The following is a 27506-nucleotide window of genomic DNA, read 5'->3' as shown; positions in this document are numbered from 1 at the left end:
ATGACTTGAATTATTTACATTTATAGGTATTTGCTTCATGGCCCAGAATATGGGTTATCCTGTGTTTCACGTTAACTTGAAATGAATGTATATTGTTTTCTTGTTTGCTGGAGAGTTTCTTCAAATGTCATCTCAAGTTAATGTAATTAATAATGTCTAAGTTTTCTGTATCCTTACTGATGGGATGGGCACTGCTCTGTCAATTATTTGAATGGGGTTGTTGACATCTCTGACTCTAAAAGTGGATTTTCCTATTTTTCTGTTTAGTTCTATCATGTTTTCCTTTGTGCTATTTATTTTTATTATATTTTTATTTTTTTATTTGCTTTGTGTCTTTTTATTAGGTGAATAAACATTTCCTACTGTTATGTCCATTTAATGAGTAGACCTCTTTAGCATTAATAAAAGGCCCTCTTGGGACTTCCCTGGTGGACCAGTGGTTAAGACTCTGTGTAAGTACCACGCGCTATCCAATTGTGCCACCAGAGTGTTAGACTCTATACTCCCAATGCATGGGGCCTGGGTTCAGTCCCTAGTCAGGGAACTAGATCCCCCAGGCCACAACTAAGGCCTGGGGTCCTCTTTATCTATAGTGATATTCTTTGCCCTAAAATCCACCTTGTCACACACTTAACATTGTGTAGTTTTGATTCAATACTCATTTTGCCTTTTGAGTGAGTGAAAGTCACTCAGTCACACCCGACTTTTTGCGACCCCATGGACTATTCAGTCCATGGAATTCTCCAGGCCAGAATACTGGAGTGGGTAGCCATTCCCTTCTCCAGGGATCTTCCCAACCCAGGGATCAAACCCGGGTCTCCCACATTGCAGGCGGATTCTTTACTAGCTGATCCACAAGGGAAGCCCTTTGCCTTTTTGGGTACTGAAAATACCTGCTTTTCAGTAGATATTCTTTATATATTTTTAAGGTTTCTTTAATGTGGACTGTGTTTTGAAAGTTTTTATTAATTTGTTACAATATTGTTTCTGTTGTATGTTTTGTTTTTTTTTGACCATGAGGCATGTGGGATCTTAGCTCCCTGACCGGAGATCAAACCTGCACCCCCTTCATTGGAAAGCAAAGTCTTGACCACTGGACTGCCAGGGAAGTCCCAGAGATATTCTCAATATTTTACATGCTTAAGTTCCCCTAGAAAGAGTATGATCTTTGGGGATCTTAATCCCAAACATTTTTAGGTGGAATTATTGCAGCATTCATTTTAAGGCTATTTTCTCACCCTCTGCTGAGACACAAGTCATTCTGTGTTTTCTACCTTATACTTCCTAAGGTTTCTGATTTAAACTGATTGGAACAGGTGCTATTCTGTTCTCTACATTAGCCTTGGAAATTGTTTCATTGAATCCTTTTGGGTGTTTCTTTACCCAACCTCTGGTCCTTCCCTACCTATATATACAGATTTGTACTGAGCTGAATACTTGAAGATGACACTCTGTAGGTCTCTCTCTTGTCCTGTGCTCTATTGGACTCCAGACACCTTAGCACGCCCAGGTTGTAAGTTCTTTCTCATATTAGGATGATTTTGGGGGTTTCCCTGGGCTCAGCACTTTTGTATTAGAGCCTGGGAACTTCCTTTCATGGAAACCTGATATGGCCATGGGGCTCGTATCATTTATTTGCTCTGTCTCATAGGTTACTGGTATTTTTTCCAGTATATTAAGAATCAATTTCATGTACTTTTTTTTTTTTTTTCAAGAAAATCTATGAATCGTCCTAAAGCAGATACTTTGAATAAATTAGTAGAATTGATAACACCTCCAATTACATCAGAAAAAAAAAGAAGGGGAATCACATGTTTATAAATATAAGCAAGGAAAGAAGGTATAGCACTAGATGTCTCTGAGACATAATGGATAATATGTGATTGTTTTATATTTTGACTGTGCCATGTGGCATGTGGGATCTTAGTTCCCTAAGAGCAAAACTAGGTAATGAAATATATCAGGCTGTGAGTGTAGATGCAAAAAAAAAAAAAAAAAAAAAAAATCCTTAACAAAATTTTAGAGAATTAAATGTGTGTTTATATATGGCATATTTTGAATTGTTAAGCCAGTTTTACACTCCTGATAATGATTATAACCTAGTAAAATTGATCATGAATATAAGGTTGGTTTAGGGGCTTCCCGGGTGACTCAGCTGTAAAGAATCTGCCTGCAATGTAGAAAACGCAGGTTCGATCCCTGGGTCGTGAAGATCCCCTGGAGGAGGGCATGGCAACCTCCTCCAGTATTCTTGTCTGGAGAATCCCATGGACAGAGGAGCCTGGCAGGCTACAGTCCAAGGGTTGCAAAGAGTCAGACATGACTAAAGCAACTTAGTACCCATGCACACAACGTTGGTTTAGCAATTGAACATATATTAATTTAATCCATATTGACTAGAAGGTATGGCATAATGATGGGACCGGATGTCATGATCTTCGTTTTCTGAATGTTGAGCTTTAAGCCAACTTTTTCACTCTCCTCTTTGACTTTCATCAAGAGGCTTTATAGTTCCTCTTCACTTTCTGCCATAACGGTGGTGTCATCAGCATATCTGAGGTGATTGATATTTCTCCCGGCAATCTTGATTCCAACTTGTGTTTCTTCCAGTCCAGCGTTTCTCATGATATACTCTGCATAGAAGTTAAATAAGCAGGGTGACAGTATACAGCCTTGACGTACTCCTTTTCCTATTTGGAACCAGTCTGTTGTTCTATGTCCAGTTCTAACTGTTGCTTCCTGACCTGCATATAGGTTTCTCAAGAGGCAGGTCAGGTGGTCTGGTATTCCCATCTCTTTCAGAATTTTCCACAGTTTATTGTGATCCACACAGTCAAAGGCTTTGGCATAGTCAATAAAGCAGAAATAGATGTTTTTCTGGAACTCTCTTGCTTTTTTGATGATCCAGTGGATGTTGGCAATTTGATCTCTGGTTCCTCTGCCTTTTCTAAAACCAGCTTGAACATCAGGGAGTTCACGGTTCACGTATTGCTGAAGCCTGGCTTGGAGAATTTTGAGCATTACTTTACTAGCTTGTGAGAAGATCACTTCATGGGAAATAGATGGGGAAACAGTGGAAACAGTGTCATACTTTATTTTTTGGGCTCCAAAATCACTACAGATGGTGATTGCAGCCATGAAATTAAAAGACACTTACTCCTTGGAAGAAAAGTTATGACCAACCTAGATAGTATATTCAAAAGCAGAGACATTACTTTGCCGACTAAGATCCATCTAGTCAAGGCTATGGTTTTTCCAGTAGTCATGTATGGATGTGAGAGTTGGGCTGTGAAGAAGGCTGAGCACCGAAGAATTGATGCTTTTCAACTGTGGTGTTGGAGAAGACTCTTGAGAGTCCCTTGGACTGCAAGGAGATCCAACCAGCCCATTCTAAAGGAGATCAACCCTGGGTTTTCTTTGGAAGGAATGATGCTAAAGCTGAAGCTCTGGTATTTTGGCCACTTCATGCGAAAAGTTGACTCATTGGAAAAGACTCTGATGCTGGGAAGGATTGGGAGCAGGAGGAGAAGGGGATGACCGAGGATGAGAGGGCTGGATGGCATCACTGACTCGATGGACGTGAGTCTGAGTGAACTCTGGGAGATGGTGATGAACAGGGAGGCCTGGCATGCTGCGATTCATGGGGTCGCAAAGAGTCGGATACGACTGAGCGACTGAACTGAACTGAACTGAACTGGTGGTGTAATGAATATATCTGGTCTTTGTCCCAGGTTCCTGTCACAGAGCTTGAGAAATCATGAAATTCCTGCTGTGATAGGAGTCTTTCTGGTACAAATGGGGTAACTCTTGATAAGCCCCTAGAAAGTTTCAAGATGAGGGCCTGTTACCAGAAAGACCAAGCATATGATTAAAAGTTTGAAACTGAGCCAGACAGACCTGCGGGGAGAGAAGAGGGTCTAGATGTTTTGTTCTGGCATGTGACCATGATCTAATCAGTTGTGTCTGTGTAATCAAATTCAGATCCAAACACTGGATGGACAAAACTGGATGGGGCTTCTGGTTGGTGAACACATTGATGTGCAGGAGAGTGGTATGTCTGTATTCCCCAGAGACAGGTCATGGAAACTTTACACCTGGGACCTGCCCATACCTTGCCCTTGCATTCGTTCCGTTGGCTGTTCCTGAGCTGTATTCTTGATAACAAAACTGGAATCATATTAATATAGCACTCTTAGTAAGTCCTCTGAGCCATCTAGCCAATTATTGAAGCTGAGGGGATCATGAGAACTCCTGAAATTATAGCCAGATGGCCAGAAGTGCAGTTGGGCCCTGTGACTTGAAACTCTTTTCTGAAGTGAGGAGGACTTTCTTGTGGAGGACTGAACCCTTAAAGATGTGGAGACCAACACAAACTCTGAGTAGTTGGTGTCAGAAAATTGATGTCGGAACCAATATATGGTAGCATTAGAAACCAAAAGCTGACATTACACTTAATGGGGAAAGTTTGGATGTTTTTGGATGTTTTCCCTCTGATACCAGGAATAAGGAGGAATGTCCACTGTCACAGCTTCTGTGTAATGTTGCACTGAGAGTCTATTCTGGTGACATAAAATTAAAGAGAATAAATGATGTGCAAATTGTAAAGGAAGAACCAAAGTAGCCATTATTCACAGATGGCATGCTTATCTATTTAGAAAACCCTTTACTATATATATATTTTTTAAAAAGATCTAATTGGTTAGTCATGGTTACAGGATAAAAAGTCAGTATACAATAAATGTTAGGAAGTTGAAAAACTATACTGCTTACTGTAGCATCAATATATGAAATATATAGGAATTTATGAAAGAAAATACATTCAACAACTACAAAGCAAACTCACAAAACTTCACTGAGACATAACCATGTTTCTGAACCTAAGGACTTAATATTTTAATTTATTCTGTAATTGTGCTGTTGATTCACACAGCTATCAAATTCCCAGTGACTTTGGTAGAAATTGACAAAATGATTCTAAAATTCATATGACCATTCAAAGGACCTAAAATACTCACATTTTGGAAAGAACACAAATTTTAAAGGTTTTAGTCTGATTTTAAGAATCAGTTATAGAATTATAGAGCTTTACTAACGAAAGTATAATACTGATGAAAGGATAGATAATAAAAATATATAGAGTACAGAAACAGACCCACACCTGTACTGTATTTTCAATAAAATTGCCAATGTATTTTAAGACTAAAACAATAATTTTTCAACAAAATGCTCTAAAATAACATCCATATGAAAAATAAAGTAACAGAAACCCTCAACATCTCACCATTTAGTAATCTGAAGTTCATAACCTTGAATGTCTGAAACAAAAACTATACATCTCATAGGAGATATGGATGAGGAGCACTCTTTGAACATGGGCTAAACAAAGACTTTTTCTTACCAGACATAAAAACCAAAACCCAAACAAAAGAATAAATTGAGACTTACTCAAAATTAAAAATATTTGCTATTTAAAAGACCATTTGTGAAAGTCTCAGGAATGCCCTGGTAGTCCAGTGGGTAAGACTTGGTGTTTTCATTGGGGTGGCCTGGGTTCAATCCCTGATTGGGGAACTAAGATCCTACAAGCCATATAGTGGAGACAGAAAAAGGAAAGAAGAAAGTTTAAAGTATAAACCAAACTTCATCTGATTAATAACTGGTGTCCAGAATTTTAAAATAACCTTTACAAGAATAAGGAAAATCGATTTTTTTTAAATAAAATTTTTGAATACATGTTTCACCAAAGAAGATAACATGAATATGGGACTTCCCTGGAGGTCCAGTGGTTCAGTTCAGTTGCTCAGTCGTGTCCAACTCTTTGCAACCCCATGGACTGCAGCACACCAGTCATCCCTGTCCATCAGCAACTCCCGGAGCTTACTCAAACTCATGCCCATTGAGTCAGTGATGCCATACAACCATCTCTTCCTCTGTCATCCCCTTCCCCTGCCTTCAATCTTTCACATCAGGGTATTTTCCAGTGAGACGGTTCTTTGCATCAGGTGGCCAAAGTATTGGAGTTTCAGCTTCAGCATCAGTCCTTCCAATGAATATTGAGGACTGATTTCCTTTAGGATTGCCTGGTGTGATCTCGGGAGGAGACACCCCGCGTCTGAGGTCAGGGGTGGTGGCCAAGAGGAGCTACCCCACGTCCAACTACCGCACAATTACACTCATCTCACACGCTAGTAAAGTAATGCTCAAAATTCTCCAAGCCAGGCTTCAGCAGTATGTGAACCGTGAACTTCCTGATGTTCAAGCTGGTTTTAGAAAAGGCAGAGGAACCAGAGATCAAATTGCCAACATCTGCTGGATCATGGAAAAAGCAAGAGAGTTCCAGAAAACATCTATTTCTGCTTTATTGACTATGCCAAAGCCTTTGAGTGTGTGGATCACAATAAACTGTGGAAAATTCTGAAAGAGATGGGAATACCAGACCACCTGACCTGCCTCTGGAGAAATCTGTATGCAGGCCAGGAAGCAACAGTTAGAACTGGACATGGAACAACAGACTGGTTCCAAATAGGAAAAGGAGTATGTCAAGGCTGTATATTGTCACCGTGTTTATTTAACTTATATGCAGAGTACATCATGAGAAACGCTGGACTGGAAGAAACACAAGCTGGAATCGGAATTGCCGGGAGAAATATCAATCACCTCAGATACACAGATGACACCACCCTTATGGCAGAAAGTGAAGAGGAACTAAAAAGTCTTTTGATGAAAGTGAAAGAGGAGAGTGGAAAAATTTGGCTTAAAGCTCAACATTCAGAAAACGAAGCTCATGGCATCCGGTCCCATCACTTCATGGGAAGTAGATGGGGAAACAGTGGAAACAGTGTCAGACTTTATTTTTCTGGGCTCCAAAATCACTGCAGATGGTGACTGCAGCCATGAAATTAAAAGACGCTTACTCCTTGGAAGGAAAGTTATGACCAACCTAGATAGTATATTCAAAAGCAGAGACATTACTTTGCCGACTAAGGTCCATCTAGTCAAGGCTATGGTTTTTCCTGTGGTCGTGTATGGATGTGAGAGTTGGACTGTGAAGAAGGCTGAGCGCCGAAGAATTGATGCGTTTGAACTGTGGTGTTGGAGAAGACTCTTGAGAGTCCCTTGGACTGCAAGGAGATCCAACCAGCCCATTCTGAAGGCGATCAGCCCTGGGATTTCTTTGGAAGGAATGATGCTAAAGCTGAAGCTCCAGTACTTTGGCCACCTCATGCGAAGAGTTGACTCATTGGAAAATTCTCTGATGCTGGGAGGGATTGGGGGCAGGAGGAGAAGGGGACAACCGAGGATGAGATGGCTGGATGGCATCACAGACTCGATGGACGTGAGTCTGAGTGAACTCCGGGAGTTGGTGATGAACAGGGAGGCCTGGCGTGCTGCGATTCATGGGTTCGCAAAGAGTCGGACACGACTGAGCGACTGAACTGGTGTGATCTTGCTGTCCAAGGAACTCTCAAGAGTCTTCTCAATACCACAGTTCAAAAGCATCAATTCTTCAGCACTCAGCTTTCTTTACGGTCCAGTCCAGTGGTTAAGACTCTCCAGTTCCAATGCAGGGGGTAAGGGTTCGACCTCTGGTTTGGGAATTAAGATTCCAAATGCTGCACAGTGCAACAACAACAAAAAGTATTAAGCATGTGAAAACATGATCAATATCATTAATCGCTAAGAAAAGTGCAAATTATACACAAGACACCAAAGCATGCCTCAGTGCAATAGAACTCCCATACATTACTGATGGAATGCAAAATGTTAAAACCCACTTTAAAAAACTCGTAACTTCTATAAAATGACAGATGCACTTATCGTGATACAGCCCTGTAATCTGTAGGTATATTGCCAAGAGGAATTTAAAAAGCTCTGTCCACAGAAATGCTTGTACTGTTCACAGCAACAGCAGCTTTTTTGATTAGAGCCAATAGCTAGGGGGAAAAAAGATTCTGCATATGCGCATGCATAAATAACTTGGTAATATTACTAGTTTGCTAGGCCTGCCATCATAAAATACCACAAAGTGGCCTAAACAATATATATCCTCTCACAGTTCTGGAGGCCAGAAGTCCAAGATCAAGATGCTGTTAGGTGCCTCTGCGGCCTCCTTGGTTTACAGACAGCCGCTGTCTTGTATCCTTCCTCCGGAGTCCTCTACAGGGGATGGGCTCAGCTGCAGTGCAGGAGGCCAGTGGGGCAGGTGGGAACTCCTTTGACTGTTTTCCTTTATTTCTGCATTTTTTCACTTCTCTGATTAATCCTATTCTTTGGCTAAGGTTTTTGCACAGACAAAATGCAGGTAGAGGACATGGGGCCAGTGGAGGGAGGACCATAGGACCCTGTTCTGTTTCACAGTCCTTGAGTGCAGACCATGGTATTGTGTTCAGGGCTCATTTTCCCAGGGAGTTTCTCCCTCTGGAGAGTTTACCTATGGTCTCACGTGTGGTCCATCTTTTTTTTTTTTTAATAGAAGGGATGAGACTGCTTTTAATTTTTATTTTTTGGCTGTGCTAGGTGTTTGTTGCCGCGTGGGCTTTTCTCTGGTTGTGGCAAACAGGGGCTACACTCTAGTTGTGGTGTGTGGGTTTCTCACTACTGTGGCTTCTCCTATTGCAGAGCATGGGATCTAGAACACGCAGGCTTCAGTAGTTACAGCACGTGGGCTTACTAGTTGCAGTTCCTGGGCTTTAGACACAAGCTCAATAGCTGTGGTGCTCAGCATGTGGGATCTCAGAGGTCAAACCTGCATCTACTGCATTGGCAGGGAGGTTCTTTACCACTGAACTGTTGTGCCCAAAGTCCGTGTCCCCAAAACTGAGAGAATAAGACATCCACAGCAATGCAAACGCACAAAGGGGTTTTATTGCTAGCTTGAGCTAGGGCTCAGGTCTCATCCAGCGCAGTGGCATCTTGACGAGAGCCCCGAGCTCTGAATCACATCTACTTTCATACAGACGGTTCTTTGTTCCTGTAACAGCATAGCTGATTGGCTAAACCATACGCGTGTGCGGGACTTTTAAACCTCGCATCCCTATCTGGATTGGCTCAGGTCTGGCGCGGGCGGGGGGCTACAGGGATTTTTTCTGATTGGTCGAGCTACACTGCCTGCAGGAGTTCCCAGTGCCTCAGCTTTCCTAGAGACTAAACCTCAGGCCTAGCCTGCCCCTTAGAGCCTGTCCTGGCTCCAGTTTGGTCCTAACATTCCCTGCTCTGTCTTCAGCTACATAGAAGAATCTTCCTCTTTATTTTGGGGCAGGGCCTGATACTGTTGCCTCAGTACCATCAGTTGGATGGTATTGATGCGGTCTTTTACAAAGGCAACAAGCTTATTTATAATGCATGGACCAAAAGTAAGTATTAATAGTAGCACTATTAGAGGGGCCACCAGGGTGGAAATTAGTGTTGTTAACCACGGGGACTGTTGGAACCAGGACTCAAACCATCCTTGTTGGGCCTCTTGATCTCTTTTTCGTTGGGCCAGCCCTTCCCTTACTTTGGCCATAGATTCTCTTACCACCCTGGTGTGGTCTGCATAAAAACAAAATTCTTCCCCCAGAGCCGCACAGAGTCCCCCTTGTTGTAGGAAAATCAGATCTAACCCTCTTTGGTTTTGTAAGACCACTTTGGACAGGGAAGTTAGTGATTTTCCTAGGTGACTGATTGATTCTTCTATGCGGGTGATGTCTTCATCTATAGCTGCCCGCGAGGAAGTAAATCCTTGTCCCTGTAAGGTCAAAGAGGCTATTCCTGTTCCTGCCCCTGCAACCCCCAGACTAAACATGGTTGCCAGAGTAATGGCACTGACCAGCTCTCTCTTGTTTTTGTTTCTTTTTAACTGGTTTGTTGTCTCTCTAACCCAATGGGTGTACCTAACCTCTTCAGAGTGATATACGATTTTTGGCATTACGGCCACCAAAACGCAAAACTCTCTATTTTGATTAAAAACCGATGTATGTAAACAAGGAGTCAGCCCGGTATGTGAACAGATCCACCAACCTCCTGCCTCAGGCACAACCCGTTTTGTTTTATTTAGTCCTGTAAGAGTAGCCATTCGGGCGCACAAGGAGGTCTTTTCAGGTGGGACTGTACCTAGGCAAAGTAGTCCCTTTCCCCAGACTTCTCTCATGGTGAGACCAACCTTGCGTTCTCCCCAGCGACATTGGGGTGGATTTGTGCCAGTGGACAGGTTGTAAGAAACATTTAAGCCTATTGCTTCATAAAAGGGAGGGTAAAGATTATAACAGAGCCAACAAGATTGGGTTACATTTGGGTTGGAATGATTTAGGGCTGTAAAGGCTGCCTTAACTAGATCCCATAATGGGTCTGATGTTCTTAAGTCAGGGATGCGGGTCAAGGGGCCGAGGGCCTCCATTTCATTGAGCTGGTTTTTTAGCCAGGAAACAGAGAGTGTAGGGCTCAGCGTTGTAGCCCCCTGGGTCGGGTTAGTCTTGATTACTTTTTGCGAGTCTGGATTTTCGACCTGATTGGGGCCCACACTTTGGGTCTGGATGGGTTCTATTGTCTGGCTAATAACTAGAATTCCTCCGTAATATGGGCCAAGCCAATAGGGTCCCGTAGTTGTTTGCAGTCTCCAGGACAGTCCAGAAACCCAAGACCTCTCTTGCCTAGCCAACTCCTGATTGAATATTATTTTTACTTGGGCTGGACGTGGTCTGCCCCCGCAATTGGTCTCCTGGCCGTATGGACATAGGGATCCAGTGTATGAAAAGTTAACTATGTCATGATTTTCTACCCCCCATTTGGCTTTTCCATCATTTGAGGTTACACAACTCCAGGATTGACAGAAATAATGTTGTAGGCCCCCACAAGTTTTCCAATTATTTTTCAGATGGCCCGGACATGCCCAGAATGCGGGGCCGTTTTGCATGTAACCTCCTTTGGCTGGGTATCCTTCTATGAGGTCTTTAAGTTCAAGGAATAAATCTGGCCACCATGTGTTGGGGAGGGGGGGTGAATTCCGGTGGTTGAGTTGAGTATCTCCCGAGTCAGTCCGTTCCGCAGTGTCCAGGTAATCTTGACAGGCTGATGCGGGTTGGCGCTGGCTGTCCCAGGGTCGAGGAAGACGGCCACCAGCAGGAGAGTCAGAGTGATCCGTCTGGGACCTGTTGGCAGATGAACTTCATTTTTAAAGGATTGGAGGGATGTAGTGTCACCTTCCATTCCTCCTGGGCCTTTTCTTATTCCTCTGGAGTGGCACGGCACACGTGGTTACAGGGCACTCAAGGTCCAATGCCGTCAACCTTTAAGGCAGTGGGGGTGGTGAGAAGAACAACATAAGGATTCCTATCTGGGCTCTAGGGTTTTAGATTGGTGTCGTTTGACCCATACCCAGTCTCCCAGTCCAATGTTATGAGTAGGGATGGTCCCTGGTTTTGGCCCTCATGAATGTCTTTAACTAAGGCCCAGATGTGAGCGTGCACTTTGCTCAGGGCCAAGACTGCCTCTCAGAACGCCCTAAAGGTGGGATGAGGCTCTGCTTTTCCCTGAAAAATGGGGCATATTGGGGGAGGACTTCCGTAGACAACCTCAAACGGTGTCAAGTTTAACTTATAGGGGGTACTACGCGCCCGGAAGAGTGCGAAGGGAAGGAGGGTCACCCAGTCCCTGCCAGTCTCGATTGCCAGTTTTGCCAAAGTTTCGTTTAGAGTCCGATTCATTCTTTCTACCTGTCCTGAGCTCTGGGGATTGTATTTGCAATGCAGTTTCCACTTGGTCCCCAGGGCTGAGGCCAGTCCCTGAACAATTTGACTCACAAAAGCAGGTCCATTATCAGAGCCAATAGTTACCGGCAGCCCAAACCTAGGCACTATCTCCTCTAGGAGCTTTTTGGCAACCATCATTGCTGTCTCCCTCTTTTTTTTTTTTTTTTTTAATAAGGAAAAGTATTTATTTGTGCCTTGCACAATGTTTGAAAGCCATTATTGCTATTCAATTTTTGGTATTTACTACAGTACTGGGTGCAAACCTAACAAAAGAAAAGCTTACTGAATAAATGACTTACAGGATGAAGGAACCAATAATCAGTGATTTCTCGAGAGCTCAAATTCCATCACAGTGACCCTTCCAGGCAGCCCCAGAGGGGTTCAGCGCAAGCCACAAACATGCTTGATCTGATGCAAAGTATATCCATTTTTAAGAACGTAATGCTCACATGAGGCAAAACTTGGAGGTCACCATCCCAAATTATCATATGCCAGCCTACACTAGGTAAGTACCAAAACTCAAACTGCTCAATGTTTAATTGACCAAAGGTTCCTTTTAGGTCCCTCAAAAGAAAAAAAATGTGTGTGAGGAGTATGTGGAACACTCATTTTTAGATGAATGAAAAGACAGAAATCACAATCAGTACAAACTAATAACAACAGCAGAATAATAAAATGTCAATTTCCCTGTTTTGGCACAGAGTGGTCCAAATGGTTTGCTCGTATTTGTTAAAATCAGAACTGAAATACATGAGGCTTACAGAAGAACAGATAAAGTGGTTCTTGCACAACAGGCCAGTGTATCGTAAAGTTCTGACCCCCGCGTTACACTGATCAGGCTATGTGGCCTCAGGAGCGCAGTCGGGTAGACCTGAAATAGTTCTCACTGGAGGGTCCCTCCACTTGACATGTTCACTCCACATCCTGGCACAAGTGGTCACTGTGGGACTTTATGACTTGCTGTCTCCTTTTTCCTCTGGTGTTGTTTCCCAAATTGGCTTCTTGATGTGTTCTGGTAACTGTTCTAATCTTGTCTTTGTAACTTCCATGGCAACTCCTTCAGGTAAGTTTCGCTGAATATACTCCAAGTAGACATCTGCTGTGCTTCCAGTGAGATGCTCTAACTCTAAACATCTGTAAAGTGTTCTCATTTCATACTGAACTCTGTGCTTCTTGAAAATATGCACTGATTTGAGAAGAGTAAATCGTTCTATTTTCCTTGGAGGTTCATGTACTTTAATAGAGATACCAAGTTCTTTAGCAGCAAGCACTGCAAAATATTCATAACTGTCCAATACAGCCTTATCATGGCCTTTTACTAAAACTGACAGGCGCTTATATAATGTGTCCGGTTCATCAGAAATGGTTATCGTAGGCTTGGTCAAATCCTTGGGGACATCAACGTGTAGGTTTGAAAACTGAACCCACTTCATACTGGTGCTGAGAAGAAAGCCATCGTTTTTGGCTATACTGCTCCTAGAACTGCTTACAGAAAAATTCCTTGAACCCTGCCAGAGACGCCGGCCCAGGGCCCCAAACACCGCTCGCGCCGCCATCTTGCCGGTCCTGCTCCCCGCTGTCTCCCTCTTAGTGGGGTATGCCTCCACCAACCCAGAGAAGGTATCTACCAGGACTAAGAAGTAACATTACCCATACTTGCCTGGCCTTACCTCAGTGAAATCTATCTCCCAATGTGGTCCTGGCCTCTCCCCTCGGTACCTTATACCCGTGTGTTGTCCCTTTCCTGGTCTCATCATCTGGCACGCTTTGCAGGCACAAGTTATGTCCTGTATGGTCGCTTTTTGTCAGGGAAACCGCAGGCGAGCTGTCTGCAGAAGTGACAAAGTTTTCTTTTCTCCCAAATGGGTGGTCTGATGTAAGTGCATACAAAGATGTCGGCCCAAGTCAGCCGGGAGCAACAGGTTGCCATCCTGGTCTCGATGCCATCCATCTTTACTCACAGGTTGGCTGGTATTTTCTTGAATCCAGTTTTGATCGGAGGAGGAGTATTCGGGGGTTGGTGGCAGGGTTCCCATTCCCGGGGCTGGCAGGCCCACAGTCAGTATGCGGGTGTGAGTGTCGCGGTCTCTGGTGGCCGCTTCACGAGCAGCTGCGTCGGCGGCACGGTTGCCTTTAGCCCTGACGTCTTCTCCGTCTTGGTGCCCTGGGACATGCACTATGGACACTGCTCGGGGCCGGTGGACTGCTGCTAGGAGTCTGCGGATCTCAGATAAGTTTTTACCTTCCTTTCCCTCTGCTGTCAAGAACCCCCGCTCTTTATATATTGAGCCCTGATATGCACTGTGCCAAATGCATACCAGCTGTCGGTATAAATGGTGATCTTTTTTCCTTCTGCCCTTTCCAGTGCCTGTATCAAGGCTATTAATTCTGCTTTTTGAGCGGATGTTCCAGGGGGCAGAGCCTCAGCCCAGATGACCCTCTCAGAGTCACCTACAATCGCTGCCCCTGCTCTTCTCTGTCCGTTTTTCACAAAACTACTTCCATTTGTAAACCATACTAGTTCACTGTCTTTCAAGGGCACGTCTTTGAGGTCTTTCCGTATGGCCGTCACATTGGCCAATACCTCACCACAATCATGGAGGGGGCCGTCTTTCTCTGGGATGGGCAGGAGAGTGGCCGGGTTCAGGAAACAGGGCGTCTGAAAGTGTATCTGGGGGGTATCCAGCAGCAAGCCCTGGTAATGAGTCAAGAGGGCATTGGAGATCCACTTACCCGGTGGCTGCTTGAGGATTCCTTCAATGGCATGAGGAGTGTAGACCAGGAGGCACTGTCCATAGGTTAACTTGTCAGCATCATGGACCAGGAGAGCCATGGCCGTGATGATACGAAGGCAGGGCGGCCACCCAGCAGCCACCAGATCCAGCCTCTTGGAAAGGTAGGCTATGGGTCGCCTCCAGGGTCCGCATTGTTGCGTCAGGACCCCCTTTCCCACTCCCTGCTTTTCGTCTATAAAGAGTTGAAATGGTTTAGACGGGTTAGGGAGTGCAAGGGCCGGGGCTTCTAGCGGAGCTTGCCTGAGTCCCCGAAGGCCTGCCTCATTGGTTCAGTCCGAGTCCAGTTTTTACTTTCTCTACCCCCTGCATATAATGGCTGGGCCTTCTCGGCAAATCCCAGGACCCACAGTCTGCAATACCCAATAGTTCCTAGGAATTCTCTCACCTGATGGGGAGTTGTTGGCTCGGGGATTTGCAAAATAGTCTCTTTCATGGCGTCAGCCATCTTTTCCCCTGCTTTATCTTATACCCGAAGTAAGTGACCTCCTGTCTAGCTATTTGGGCTTTTTTTGCATTGGCCCTGTATCCTAATGTCCCCAAAGTCTGGAGGAGGTCACCTGCTGCCTCTAGGCATGCCTCCTCGGTAGTAGCAGCCAACATAAGGTCATCCACATACTGCAACAGTGCAACATCGGGGTGATCAACCCGGTGCTCACGGAGGTCTCCACCCAAGGCCTCGTTGAACAGCGTTGGTGAGTTTTTGAATCCCTGTGGGAGGCGAGTCCAGGTTAGTTGTCTCACGGTTTGGCCGCCCTTGTCGGCCCATTCGCAAGCGAAGATCTCTTGGCTTTGAGGGGCCACAGGCAAATTGAAAAAGACACCTTTCAGGTCCGGAACTGTATACCAGACACAGTCCAGTGACAGGCCACTCAGAAGAGTGTACAGGTTGGGGACCGTGGGATGAATGTCACTCACCTGTTTGTTGACTTCACAAAGATCCTGGACTGGCCTGAAATCCATTCCCCCAGGCTTTTTCACAGGTAGTAGGGGGGTATTCCATGGGGATTGACACCTTCTGAGAATTCCCACCTCCAGGAGCTGTTGTATGTGTGGTGCGATTCCTCGTCGGGCCTCCTGACTCATGGGGTATTGCTTCACCCGTATAGGGGTGGCATCCGCTTTTAATTCGACAATGATGGAGGCGGGTCTCCATTTTGCTAGTCCTACCCCTGCTGTTTCTGCCCAGGCCAAAGGGTATTTTTGAACCCAAGGTTTCACAGTTGGGTCCACAGCCAGGCTGGGGGTTCCAGCTGGTACAGTCGGTATTCGTCTGCCAGTGTGAGGGACAGGACGTGAATTGGATGTCCGGTCCCATCCATAACTTATATTCCCCCGTGGGCGAAGTGGATCTGCGCATTGACCTTGGATAACAGATCCCTTCCTAGCAAGAGTGCTGGGCACTCCAGTATCACTAGAAATGAGTGAGACACTCGCTGGGCCCCTAAGTCCACCTGACATTTAGTAGTCCAGCAATATTGTCTTGTCCCAGTGGCTCCTTGTACCCAGCTAGTCTTTTTGGACATCGGGCCCTCTTTGCGATTGAGGACCGAGTGTATCTACCATGAAGCCGACGGGTTTCCCGTCCACATAAATAGTTACCCAGGACTCGGGGAGGGGTGCCGAGTCTTGACTCCCCTAATCACTATTTTCTCCTGGATATAAAACGTGGGTTCCCAGGGAGGGTGCCTCTCTCCTGGGTGGTCCCCCCACTTGGTTTCTCTTAGGGCACTCATTCTTCCAATGTCCCTGCTCTCTGCAATATGCACATTGGTCCTTTTTCAGTGCCTGCCTGGCTGGTCTCCCTTTGTCCTTTAACCTGGTGTCCTTAGTTCTCTGGGGATCAGGCCCCTGTCTGGTCCCCACCAGGAAAATCTGAGCCAGTTCTCTCTGATTCTTCCGATTCTCTTCGGCCCTATATTCCCTTTCTTCCCGTCTGATCCGTTCCTCCCTCTCCTCGGGAGTCTCCCTATTATTAAAAACCCTTTTTGCCACCCTCACTAGATCTTGTATTGATTGCTCCCCTAGCCTGTCTATTTTCTGCAACTTTCTCCTGATTTCCAGGGCTGCCTGATTCACAAATGCTAGTATAACTGCCGCGTGTGATTCATCAGCCTGTGGGTCCATGGGGGTGTATTGTCTGAAAGCTTCCATTAACCTCTCTAGGAAGGCTGCCGGGCTCTCAGTCGGTTCCTGTCTAACCAAATTTACCTTGGCCAAATTCTTTGGTTTCCTGGCGGCTGCTCGGAGGCCAGTCATAAGAGTCTGGCGGTACACTCAGAGATGCTCCCTACCTTCAGCACGCTCGAAATCCCAGTGGGGTCGCGTCAGTGGAAATCCCTCATCAATCAAATTAGGCTACATGGTGGGTCTTCCATCTACCCCTGGAACGTTTTTCCATGCTTCCGACAGAATCCGTTCACGTTCTTCTGTGGTGAAGAGCACCTGCAACAGCTGCTGACAATCATCCCAAGTGGGATTATGAGTGAAGAGGACAGATTCTAAAAGATCAATGAGGCCCTGGGGTTTTTCTGATAACAAAGAGGTCTGAGTTTTCCAATTGTACAGATCACTAGTGGAAAAGGGCCAGTATTGGTATGTTCGTTCTCCATCCGGGTGGGCCGGCCCTGCCCAAATGGGGAACGCCCGGACCGTCGAGGTGGGGGCCTCCGGGTCACCATCGTCTGCCAAGCTGAGGACCCCCCTGGTCCTTCCTCAAGTCCCCTGGGCAGGGCCCCCTTCCTGGGTTGGGGCCAAAGGTTCAGTGTCTCTTCGTGCTCCTTCAGAAGATATCTGTGGTACCTGAGGGGGCAAAGGCAGGTGTACATAGGGAGGTGGGTAGAGATCGGTTTCCAGGTCAATTAGGTTAGGATATAGTGAGGATTTCTGGAATACCGGCTTCGCCCAGCCGTCGCAATCTTTATGCTCTTCCTCTTTAGATGCCTCCACGACAAATACCTGTGGGGGGGAAGGAGGGGAAGGGGAAATAAAGGATGGGGAAATGAAGGGTTTCAGCCAGGCTGGTGGATTTTCCACCAAATCCTGCCAGACTAAGATGTAGGGTGTCTGGTCCAGATGTCCAGAAGGGCTAGGAGTGAGCACTTTTTCTTTGACAGCTTGAATAGTTGGCAGGCTGAGAGTTCCCTCTCGTGGCCAGCCAACATTAAAAGTAGGCCATTCAGAGGAGCAAAAAATTACTAATTTGTTTTTCTTTACCAGTACTGACAGGTCCTGTGCCCTAGACTTAAAATCAGAAACATGGTTAGTCATAAGGGACAGAGGAGTGGAAGTTGCTTGCCCCATGATTACAGAGAAAAACACAGGAGACAAAATGAACACAGAAAGAGCAGAGACAATGCCGGCACACACAAAGATACAACAAACAGAGGTCAAATACACATCGGCCGAGAACACAGTACTAGGTCTTCCTAGGGCCCCTGGTTTCTCCTGTCCCTCGAGGTTACCTTACCAAAAGGCGTCCACTGCCCGCCAGATTCAGGATTGAGAGAGAAGCGCTCTTCCTCTCCCCTGCAAAGCCAGCTGCCTTCCAGCGCGTCTGCTGGGCCTTGGCCTTATGCTAGCTAGGGCGACTAACCCGCCCCTGACCAGACCTGACACCACCATCTGGGTACCTTTCCTCCAAGTGAGGATACCCCTTCTGCCAGGAGGGAGTTATTCTTCCCAGTTAAAGGGATCCCGGACGAGCCCCCAAATGTTGTGCCCAAAGTCCGTGTCCCCAAAACTGAGAAAATAAGACATCCACAGCAATGCAAATGCACAAAGGGGTTTTATTGCTAGCTCGAGCTAGGGCTCAGGTCTCATCCAGCGCAGTGGCGTCTTGATGAGAGCCCCGAGGTCTGAATCACATCTACTTTCATACAGACGGTTCTTTGTTCCTGTAACAGCATAGCTGATTGGCTAAACCGTATGCGTGCATGGGACTTTTAAACCTTGCATCCCTATCCGGGTTGGCTTAGGTCTGGCGCGGGCGGGGGGCTACTGGGATTTTTTCTGATTGGTTGAGCTACACTGCCTGCGGGAGTTCCCAGTGCCTCAGCTTTCCTAGAGACTAAACCTCAGGCCTAGCCTGCCCCTTAGAGCCTGTCCTGGCTCCAGTTTGGTCCTAACCGAACCATGAGGGAAGCCCTCCAGTGGTCCATCTTGATCTTTGGCTTGTCCCAGTTGGGAGTCCCCTGAGGCTCGCTGAATCTGGGATGAGACATTTTCAAACGAGGCCAGGTGAGAAGGCAAGGTGGTCTCAGGTTTTGTGTTGTCCCCAGAAGGGAATAAAATATACAAAAAGGCTTCTATGTGATGGCAACATAGAAGAAAAATCTTACTAGAGAATGGGCTTTTGAGTGCAGTAAATATCAGAAAACCTCCATTATAAAGTCCCATCTCATTTATTACCAGAAAATCCACATTGCAGACAGAATGAGTGCTGTGAATGAGTGCTGTGGGGAATTCTTTAGATATAACCACATTAAACAGAATCCACAGTGGTAAAGATCATGTGAAAGGGTCTGTGCTACTGTATGGCACAGTGAACTATATTAAATATCTTGAAATGACATAAAATGAAAAAAATATATATGGAATCGCTTTGCTGTACACCTGAAACATTGTAAATCAACTAAAATTTTTTAAGAAATAAAAGACATTATGAGTTCAGAAGTTATGGTAAATTAGGTACAGTGATAAACTCCTAGATTGCTGGGAGAAATATCAACAATCTCAGATATGCAGATGTACCAGTTTAAGGGGAGAAAGGAACTAAGAAACCTCTAGATAAGGGTGAAAGAGGAGAGTGAAAAAGCTGGCTTAAAACTCAACATTCAAAAGACTATGATCACGGAATCAGGTCCCATCACTTGATGGCAAATAGAAGGGGAAAAAGTGGAAGAAGTGGCAAGTTTTATTTTCTTAGACTCCAAAATCACTGAGGATGGTGACTGTAGCCATGAAATTAAAAAACAGTTTCTCCTTGGAAGAAAAACTATGACAAACCTAGGCATCATATTAAAAAGCAGAGACATCAGTTTGCCAACAAAAGTGTGTATTGTCAGAGCTATGGTTTTTCAAGTAGTCATATATGGATGTGAGAGTTGGACCATAAAGAAGGCTGAGCACCAAAGAATTCATGCTTCCAAACTGTGGTGCTGGAGAAAACTCTTGAGAATCCCTTGGACAGCAAGGAGATCAAAACAGTCAATCACAAAGGGAATCAACCCTGAATATTCATTGGAAGGACTGATGCTGACGCTGAAACTCCAATAGTTTGGCCAACTGATGGGAAGAGCTAACTCACTGGGAAAGACTCATACTGGGAAAGATTGAAGGCAAAAGGAGAACGGGGCGAGAGGATGAGATGATTGGATAGCATCACTGACTCAATGGACATAAATTTGAGCAAACTCCAGGTGATAGTGGAGGATAGAGCCTGATGTGCTGCAGTTTATGGAGTTGCAAAGAGTCTGACACGACTTAGCAATGGAACAAAAAACACAACCAATTCTTAACACTGGAAAAGCTCCTATGAGTTACGTTGGAATGGGCCTTCTGAGTACAGTGAACATGGAATGTTGTTTTGGTAGAGCTATCCACAAGGGCTTCTCATGTGGCTCAGCTGGTGAAGAATCTGCACGCAATGCAGGAGACCTCGGTTTGATTCCTGGGTGGAGAAGATCTGCTGGAGAAGGGATAGACTACCCACTCCAGTATTCTGGCCTGGAGAATTTCATGGACTGTATAGTCCATTGGGTCGCAAAGAGTTGGGCACGACTGAGTGACTTTCACTTTTCACTTTCCCACTCATTAGACATCGAGTTCACACCTGAAGATGGCCTTCTGAGTTCAGTGAATGTTCATATTCTTAACGGATTAGTGTGTTTAAAAGTTCACATATTTGTGCAACTAATCTCCAGAATTAGTTTCAACTTGCATAAATGGAACTCTATATGAATTAAACAGCCTCTAAGACATCAGTGTAGCTGTATTTGAAAAGTAACAAGATAGCTGATAGCTAAGAGCATAAGCAGACTGTCATGTTATGTTGTAACCATTGGGGTTTGTAGTGCTGGGACCTTGCTGTGTTCCACAGAGTCTGAAATGAATGTGTGTGTGCTCAGCTGTGTTCAAATCTGTGCTACCCCATGGATTATAGCCCACAATGCTCTTCTGTCCAAAGGATTCTCCAGGCAAGAATACTGAAGTGGGTTGCCATTTTCTCCTCCAAGGGATCTTCCCAGCCCAGCGATCAAACTTGTGTCTCCTCTGTCTCCTGCATTGGCAGGTGGATTCTTTACCACTGCGCCACCTGGGAGTGACAGAAATAACAGAGCCCTAGCCAGAAGATGCTAGTAGTGAAGAACCTGCCTGTCAGTGCAGGAGACATAAAAGATATGGGCCTGATCCCTGGGTCAGCAGGATCCCCTGGAGAAGAGAATGGAAACCAATCCCAGTATTTTTGCCTGGAGAATCCCATGGACGGAGGAGTGTGGTGCGCTACAGTTCATAGCGTCACAAAGAGTTGGACATGACTGAGGTGACTTAGCATGCAACCTTTTGCAGCTTTTCCAAGTGTGTGCGTATGTGCTAAGTGCTTCAGTCGTGTCCAACTCTTTGCGACCCTACGGATTGGGGGCCACCAGGCTCCTCTAGACTACCAGGCTCCCCTGTCCATGGGATTCTCCAGGCGAGAATAATTTTCCCGACCCAGGGATCAAACCCAGATCTCTTCTGTCTCTCTTACATTGGCAGACTGGTTCTTTACCACTTGTGCCACCTGGGAGTTCAGTTCAGTCACTCAGTCATGTCAGACTCTTTGCAGCCCCATGGACTGCAGCACACCAGCCCTCCATGTCCATCACCAACTTGCGGAGCTTGCTCAAACTCATGTCCATCAAATCGGTGATACCATCCAACCATCTCATTGTCTGTCCCATTCTCCTTCTGCCTTCAATCTTCCCCAGCATCAGGGTCTTTCCCAATGAGTCTATTCTTCGCATCAGGTGGCCTAAGTATTGTAGCTTCAGCTTCAGCATCAGTTCTTCCAATGAATATTCAGGACTGATTTCCTTTAGGATGGACTGGTTGGATCTCCTTGCTCTCCAAGGGACTCTCAAGAGTCTTCTCCAACACCACAGTTCAAAAGCATTGATTCTTCAGTGCTCAACTGTCTTTATGTTCCAACTCTCACATCCATACATGACCACTGGAAAAACCATAGCCTTGACTAGATGGACCTTTGTTGGCAAAGTAATGTCTCTGCTTTTTAATATGCTGTCTAGATTGGTCATTACTTTTCTTCCAAGGACCAAGCGTCTTAATTTTATGGCTGCAGTCACCATCTGCAGTGATTTTGGAGCCCAAGAAAATAAACTGTCACTGTTCCCACAGTTTCCCCATCTCTTTGCCATGAAGTGATGGGACCAGAGGCCATGATCCTTGTTTTTTGAATGTTGAGTTTTAAGCCAGCTTTCTCAATCTCCTATTTCAGCTTCATGTAGAGGCTGTGTAGTTCCTCTTTGCTTTCTGCCATAAGGGTGGTGTCATTTGCATATCTGAGGTTATTGATAGTTCTTCTGGCAATCTTGATTTCAGTTTGTGCTTCATCCAGCCTGGCATTTCTCATGATGGACTCTGTATATAAGCTAAATAAACAGGGTGATAATATACAACCTTGATGTTCTCCTTTCCACATTTTGAAACAGTCTGTTGGTCCATGTCTGGTTCTAACTGTTGCTTCTTGACCTGTATACAGATTTCTCAGGAGGCAGGTAAGGTGGTCTGGTATTCCCATCTTTTAAGAATTTTCCATAGTCTGTAGTGATCCACACCAAGGCTTTAGTGCAGTCAATGAATCAGAAGTAAATGTTTTCCCATAATTATCTTGCTTTTTCTATGATCCAACTGATGTTGGCAATTTGATCTCTGGCTCCTCTGCTTTTTCTAAATCCAGCTTGAACATCTGGAATTTTACAGTTCATGTACTGCTGAAGCCTAGCATGGAGAATTTTTGAGCATTACTTTGCTAGCATGTGAAATGAGTGCAGTTGGGATAGTTGAGCATTCTTTGGTGCTGCCCTTCTTTGTGATTGGAATGAAAACTGACCTTTTCCAGTCCTGTGGCCACTGTTGAGTTTTCCATATTTGCTGACACATTGAGTACAGCACTTTAACAGTATCCTCTTAGGATTATAAATAGTTCAGCTGGAATTCCATCACTTCCACCAGCTTTCTTCTAGTGATGCTTCCTAAGCCCCACTTGACTTCACCCTCCAAGATGTCTGGCTCTAGGTGAGAGATCACACCACTATGGTTATCTAGGTCATTAAGAGCCTATAATCTAAGGTCAGGGGTGGCAGCCGAGAGGAGCTACCCCACGTCTGAGGTCAGGGGCGGTGGCTGAGAGTGCCAGGCTGAGACAGTGCAGGACCAGCTGAGAGGAGCTACTCCACATCTGAAGTCAAGGGCGGAGGCCGGGAGGAGCTACACCATGTCCAAGGAGCGGTGGCTGCACGGGCGCAGGAGGGCCTAGAGGAGCAATTCCACGTTCAAGGTCAGGAGGGGCGGCAGTGAGGAGATACCCCTCATCCAAGGTAAGGAACAGCATCTGCGCTTTGCTGGAGCAGCGGTGAAGAGATACCCCACATCCAAGGTAAGAGAAATCCAAGTTAAAGGATAAGAGTTGCAAGAGGGCATCAGAGGGCAGACACACTGAAACCATAATCACAGAAAACTAGTCAATCTAATCACACTAGGACCACAGCCTTGTCTAACTCAATGAAACTAAGCCATGGCCTGTGGGGCCACCCAAGACAGGTGGGTCATGGTGGAGAGGTCTGACAGAATGTGGTCCACTGGAGAAGGGAATGGCAAACCACTTCAGTATTCTTGCCTTGAGAACCCCATGAACAGTATGAAAAGGCAAAATGATAGGATACTGAAAGAGGAACTCCCCGGGTCAGTAGGTGCCCAATATACTACTGGAGATCAGTGGAGAAATAACTCCAGAAAGAATGAAGGGATGGAGCCAAAGCAAAAACAATACCCAGTTGTGGTTGTGACCAGTGATAGAAGCAAGGTCCGATGCTGTAAAGAGCAATATTGCATAGGAACCTGGAATGTCAGGTCCATGAATCAAGGCAAATTGGAAGTGGTCAAACAGGAGATGGCGAGAGTGAACGTCGACATTCTAGGAATCAGCGAACTAAAGTGGACTGGAATGGGTGAATTTAACTCAGATGACCATTATATCTACTACTGTGGGCAGGAATCCCTCAGAAGAAATGGAGTAGCCATCATGGTCAACAAAAGAGTCCGAAATGCAGTACTTGGATGCAATCTCAAAAACGACAGAATGATCTCTGTTCGTCTCCAAGGCAAATCATTTAATATCACAGTAATCCAAGTCTATGCCCCAACCAGTAATGCTGAAGAAGCTGAAGTTGAACGGTTCTATGAAGACCTACAAGACATTTTAGAACTAACACCCAAAAAAGATGTCCTTTTCATTATAGGGGACTGGAATGCAAAAGTAGGAAGTCAAGAAACACCTGGAGTAACAGGCAAATTTGGCCTTAGAATGCGGAATGAAGCAGGGCAAAGACTCATAGACTTTTGCCAAGAGAACACACTGGTCATAGCAAACACCCTCTTCCAACAACACAAGAGAAGACTCTACACATGGACATCACCAGATGGTCAACACTGAAATCAGATTGATTATATTCTTTGCAGCCAAACATGGAGAAGCTCTATACAGTCAACAAAAACAAGACCGGGAGCTGACTGTGGCTCAGATCATGAACTCCTTATTGCCAAATTCAGACTTCAATTGAAGAAAATAGGGAAAACCACTAGACCATTCAGGTATGACCTAAAACAAATCCTTTATGATTATACAGTGGAAGTGAGAAATAGATTTAAGAGCCTAGATCTGATAGACAGAGTGCCTGATGAACTATGGACGGAGGTTCGTGACATTGTACAGAAGACAGGGATCAAGACCATCCCCATGGAAAAGAAATGCAAAAAAGCAAAATGGCTGTCTGCGGAGGTCTTACAAATAGCTGTGAAAAGAAGAGAGGCGAAAAGCAAAGAGAAAAGGAAAAATATAAGCATCTGAATGCACAGTTCCAAAGAATAGCAAGAAGAGATAAGAAAGCTTTCCTCAGCAATCAATGCAAAGAAATAGAGGAAAAGAACAGAATGGGAAAGACTAGAGATCTCTTCAAGAAAATTAGAGATACCAAGGGAACATTTCATGCAAAGATGGGCTCGATAAAGGACAGAAATGGTCTGGACCTAACAGAAGCAGAAGATATTAAGAAGAGGTGGCAAGAATACACGGAAGAACTGTACAAAAAAGATCTTCACGACCCAGATAATCACGATGGTGTGATCACTCACCTAGAGCCAGACATCCTGGAATGTGAAGTCAAGTGGGCCTTAGAAAGCATCACTACGAACAAAGCTAGTGGAGGTGATGGAATTCCAGTGGAGCTGTTTCAAATCCTGAAAGATGATGCTGTGAAAGTGCTGCATTCAATATGCCAGCAAGTTTGGAAAACTCAGCAGTGGCCACAGGACTGGAAACATCAGTTTTCATTCCAATCCCAAAGAAAGGCAATGCCAAAGAATGCTTAAACTACCGCACAATTGCATTCATCTCACATGCTAGTAAAGTAATGCTCAAAATTCTCCAAGCCAGGCTTCAGCAGTACGTGAACCATGAAGTTCCAGATGTTCAAGCTGGTTTTAGAAAAGGCAGAGGAACCAGAGATCAATTTGCCAACATCTGCTGGATCATGGAAAAAGGAAGAGAGTTCCAGAAAAACATCTATTTCTGCTTTATTGACTATGCCAAAGCCTTTGACTGTGTGGATCACAATAAACTGTGAAAATTTCTGAAAGAGATGGGAATACCAGAGCACCTGACCTCCCTCTGGAGAAATCTATATGCAGGTCAGGAAGCAACAGTTAGAACTGGACATGGAACAACAGACTGGTTCCAAATAGGAAAAGGAGTACGTCAAGGCTGTATATTGTCACCCTGCTTATTTAACTTCCATGCAGAGTACATCATGAGAAACGCTGGACTGGAAGAAACACAGGCTGGAATCAAGATTGCTGGGAGAAATATCAGTCACCTCAGATATGCAGATGACACCACCCTTATGGCAGAAAGTAAAGAGGAACTAAAAACCTCTTGATGAAAGTGAAAGAGGAGAGTGAAAAAGTTGACTTAAAGCTCAACATTCAGAAAATGAAGATCATTGCATCTGGTCCCATCACTTCATGGCAAAGAGATGGGGAAACAGTGTCAGACTTTATTTTTGGGGGCTCCAAAATCACCGCAGATGGTGACTGCAGCTATGAAATTAAAGGCACTTACTCCTTGGAAGGAAGGTTATGACCACCCTAGATAACATATTCAAAAGCAGAGACATTACTTTGCCAACAAAGATCCGTCTAATCAAGGCTATGGTTTTTCCAGTGGTCATGTATGGATGTGAGAGTTGGACTGTGAAGAAAGCTGAGCGCCAAAGAATTGATGCTTTTGAACTGTGGTGTTGGAATAGACTCTTGAGAGTCCCTTGGACTGCAAGGAGATCCAACCAGTCCATTCTGAAGGAGCTCAGCCCTGGGATTTCTTTGGAAGGAATGATGCTAAAGCTGAAGCTCCAGTACTTTGGCCACCTCATGCGAAGAGTTGACTCATTGGGAAAGACTCTGATGCTGGGAGGGATTGGGGGCAGGAGGAGAAGGGGACGACAGAGGATGAGATGGCTGGATGGCATCACCGACTCGATGGACGTGAGCCTGAGTGAACTCTGGGAGATGGTGATGGACAGGGAGGCCTGGCATGCTGCGATTCATGGGGTCGCAAAGAGTCGGACACGACTGAGCGACTGAAATGCACTGAACTGAAGATCTCCTTTGTACAGTTCCTCTGTGTATTCGTGCCACCTTCTCTTTACATCTTAAGAGACTGGCAACTCCGTTTCCCAGCGCGCCAGAGGGACTCTAGGCAGCTCTGAGAGTTGATAGGCGTTGCGCCAGCGGAAACTACATTACCCAGAAATCTCTACAATGCTAGGCGGTGCAGGCTGAGCCATAGAAAGCTGAAGAGCGCCTCCATACGTTCGTACGCATCGCCTGGGGGCGGGACTTCCGGCGTTTGCCTGTAGTCTCTGAGCTGCTGTCCAGCTGCTCACTTGTTCAGGGGTTTTCAGTCGCATGGTGGGCACCGAAGAGACGGAGCGGCAAGCGAGAGGAGGTGCGTTGGGCCCGCTGCCCAGTGGCGGCTGTGAGTCCCCCTGAGCCCGTCGTTGACGGCAGTGCCCTCGGCCCGTCCTCGCTCTTCCCACGACCGGCGACCGAGGCCGCGGCGATGACGCCGGCTCAGGTGGGTTCTCCGTCTCCCGGCCCCCACCCGGCCTGACTCCAGCTTCCGAGTCCCAGATCCGGACGGAGTGGCCCTGTCAGCCATGGAGTCCAGAACTGAGGGCAGCCTTGTGAGGGGTCGCCCTTCAGCCAGTGGACAGGGGTAAGGGAGAGAGTTCCCTCGGGGGGACGGTGCACGGCTTGCAGATGCTCACGAGTCCGGAGCACTGGGAAAACTTGGGGTCACTTTTTTTCCGGGGACAGAGGGGAACGAGCTGTCTCACCTGAAATGACATCCTAAGCGGATGGGAATCGTGGAAGGTTGAGAAGGGAATGAGGAAGACAGGACCTGTGATATTGTGATTTAGAAGCAATATAGATGTGTCCATTCGCATGATCATAATGTATTTCCCTTGTGTATTTGGTCTTGACCCACAGTTGTAGACTCACAACTGCCAGGACACTTGGAATTTCCTAAGTGTTGAGAGTGATTGTGTCTTGTAATGTGAGTGAGCTGACTTGTGGAAGCACCTCAAGATGGTAGCTGATTACCAGGAGAACCAATTTTAGAATTTGAGGGCTGCCTGTTTCAGTCCCA

General features: G+C 45.6%; 2 protein-coding genes across 2 annotated transcripts in view; both read right to left on the bottom strand.

Annotated features, from left to right (window-relative positions):
• Positions 1-27506, bottom strand: part of LOC138097147 (zinc finger protein 773-like) — an 80092-nt gene that overhangs the window by 25866 nt on the left and 26720 nt on the right. The window lies entirely within an intron of this gene.
• LOC138097150 (small ribosomal subunit protein uS10m) lies at positions 11933-13282 on the bottom strand. The gene has a single exon (XM_068993396.1). It carries the CDS (start codon positions 13280-13282, stop codon positions 12677-12679), a length of 606 nt encoding a protein of 201 aa, XP_068849497.1. The 3' UTR covers positions 11933-12676.

Source organism: Capricornis sumatraensis, chromosome 20 (assembly GCF_032405125.1).
Source record: "Capricornis sumatraensis isolate serow.1 chromosome 20, serow.2, whole genome shotgun sequence".
Classification (NCBI taxonomy): domain Eukaryota; kingdom Metazoa; phylum Chordata; class Mammalia; order Artiodactyla; family Bovidae; genus Capricornis; species Capricornis sumatraensis.
This window is presented reverse-complemented; position numbering and strand designations above follow the sequence as displayed.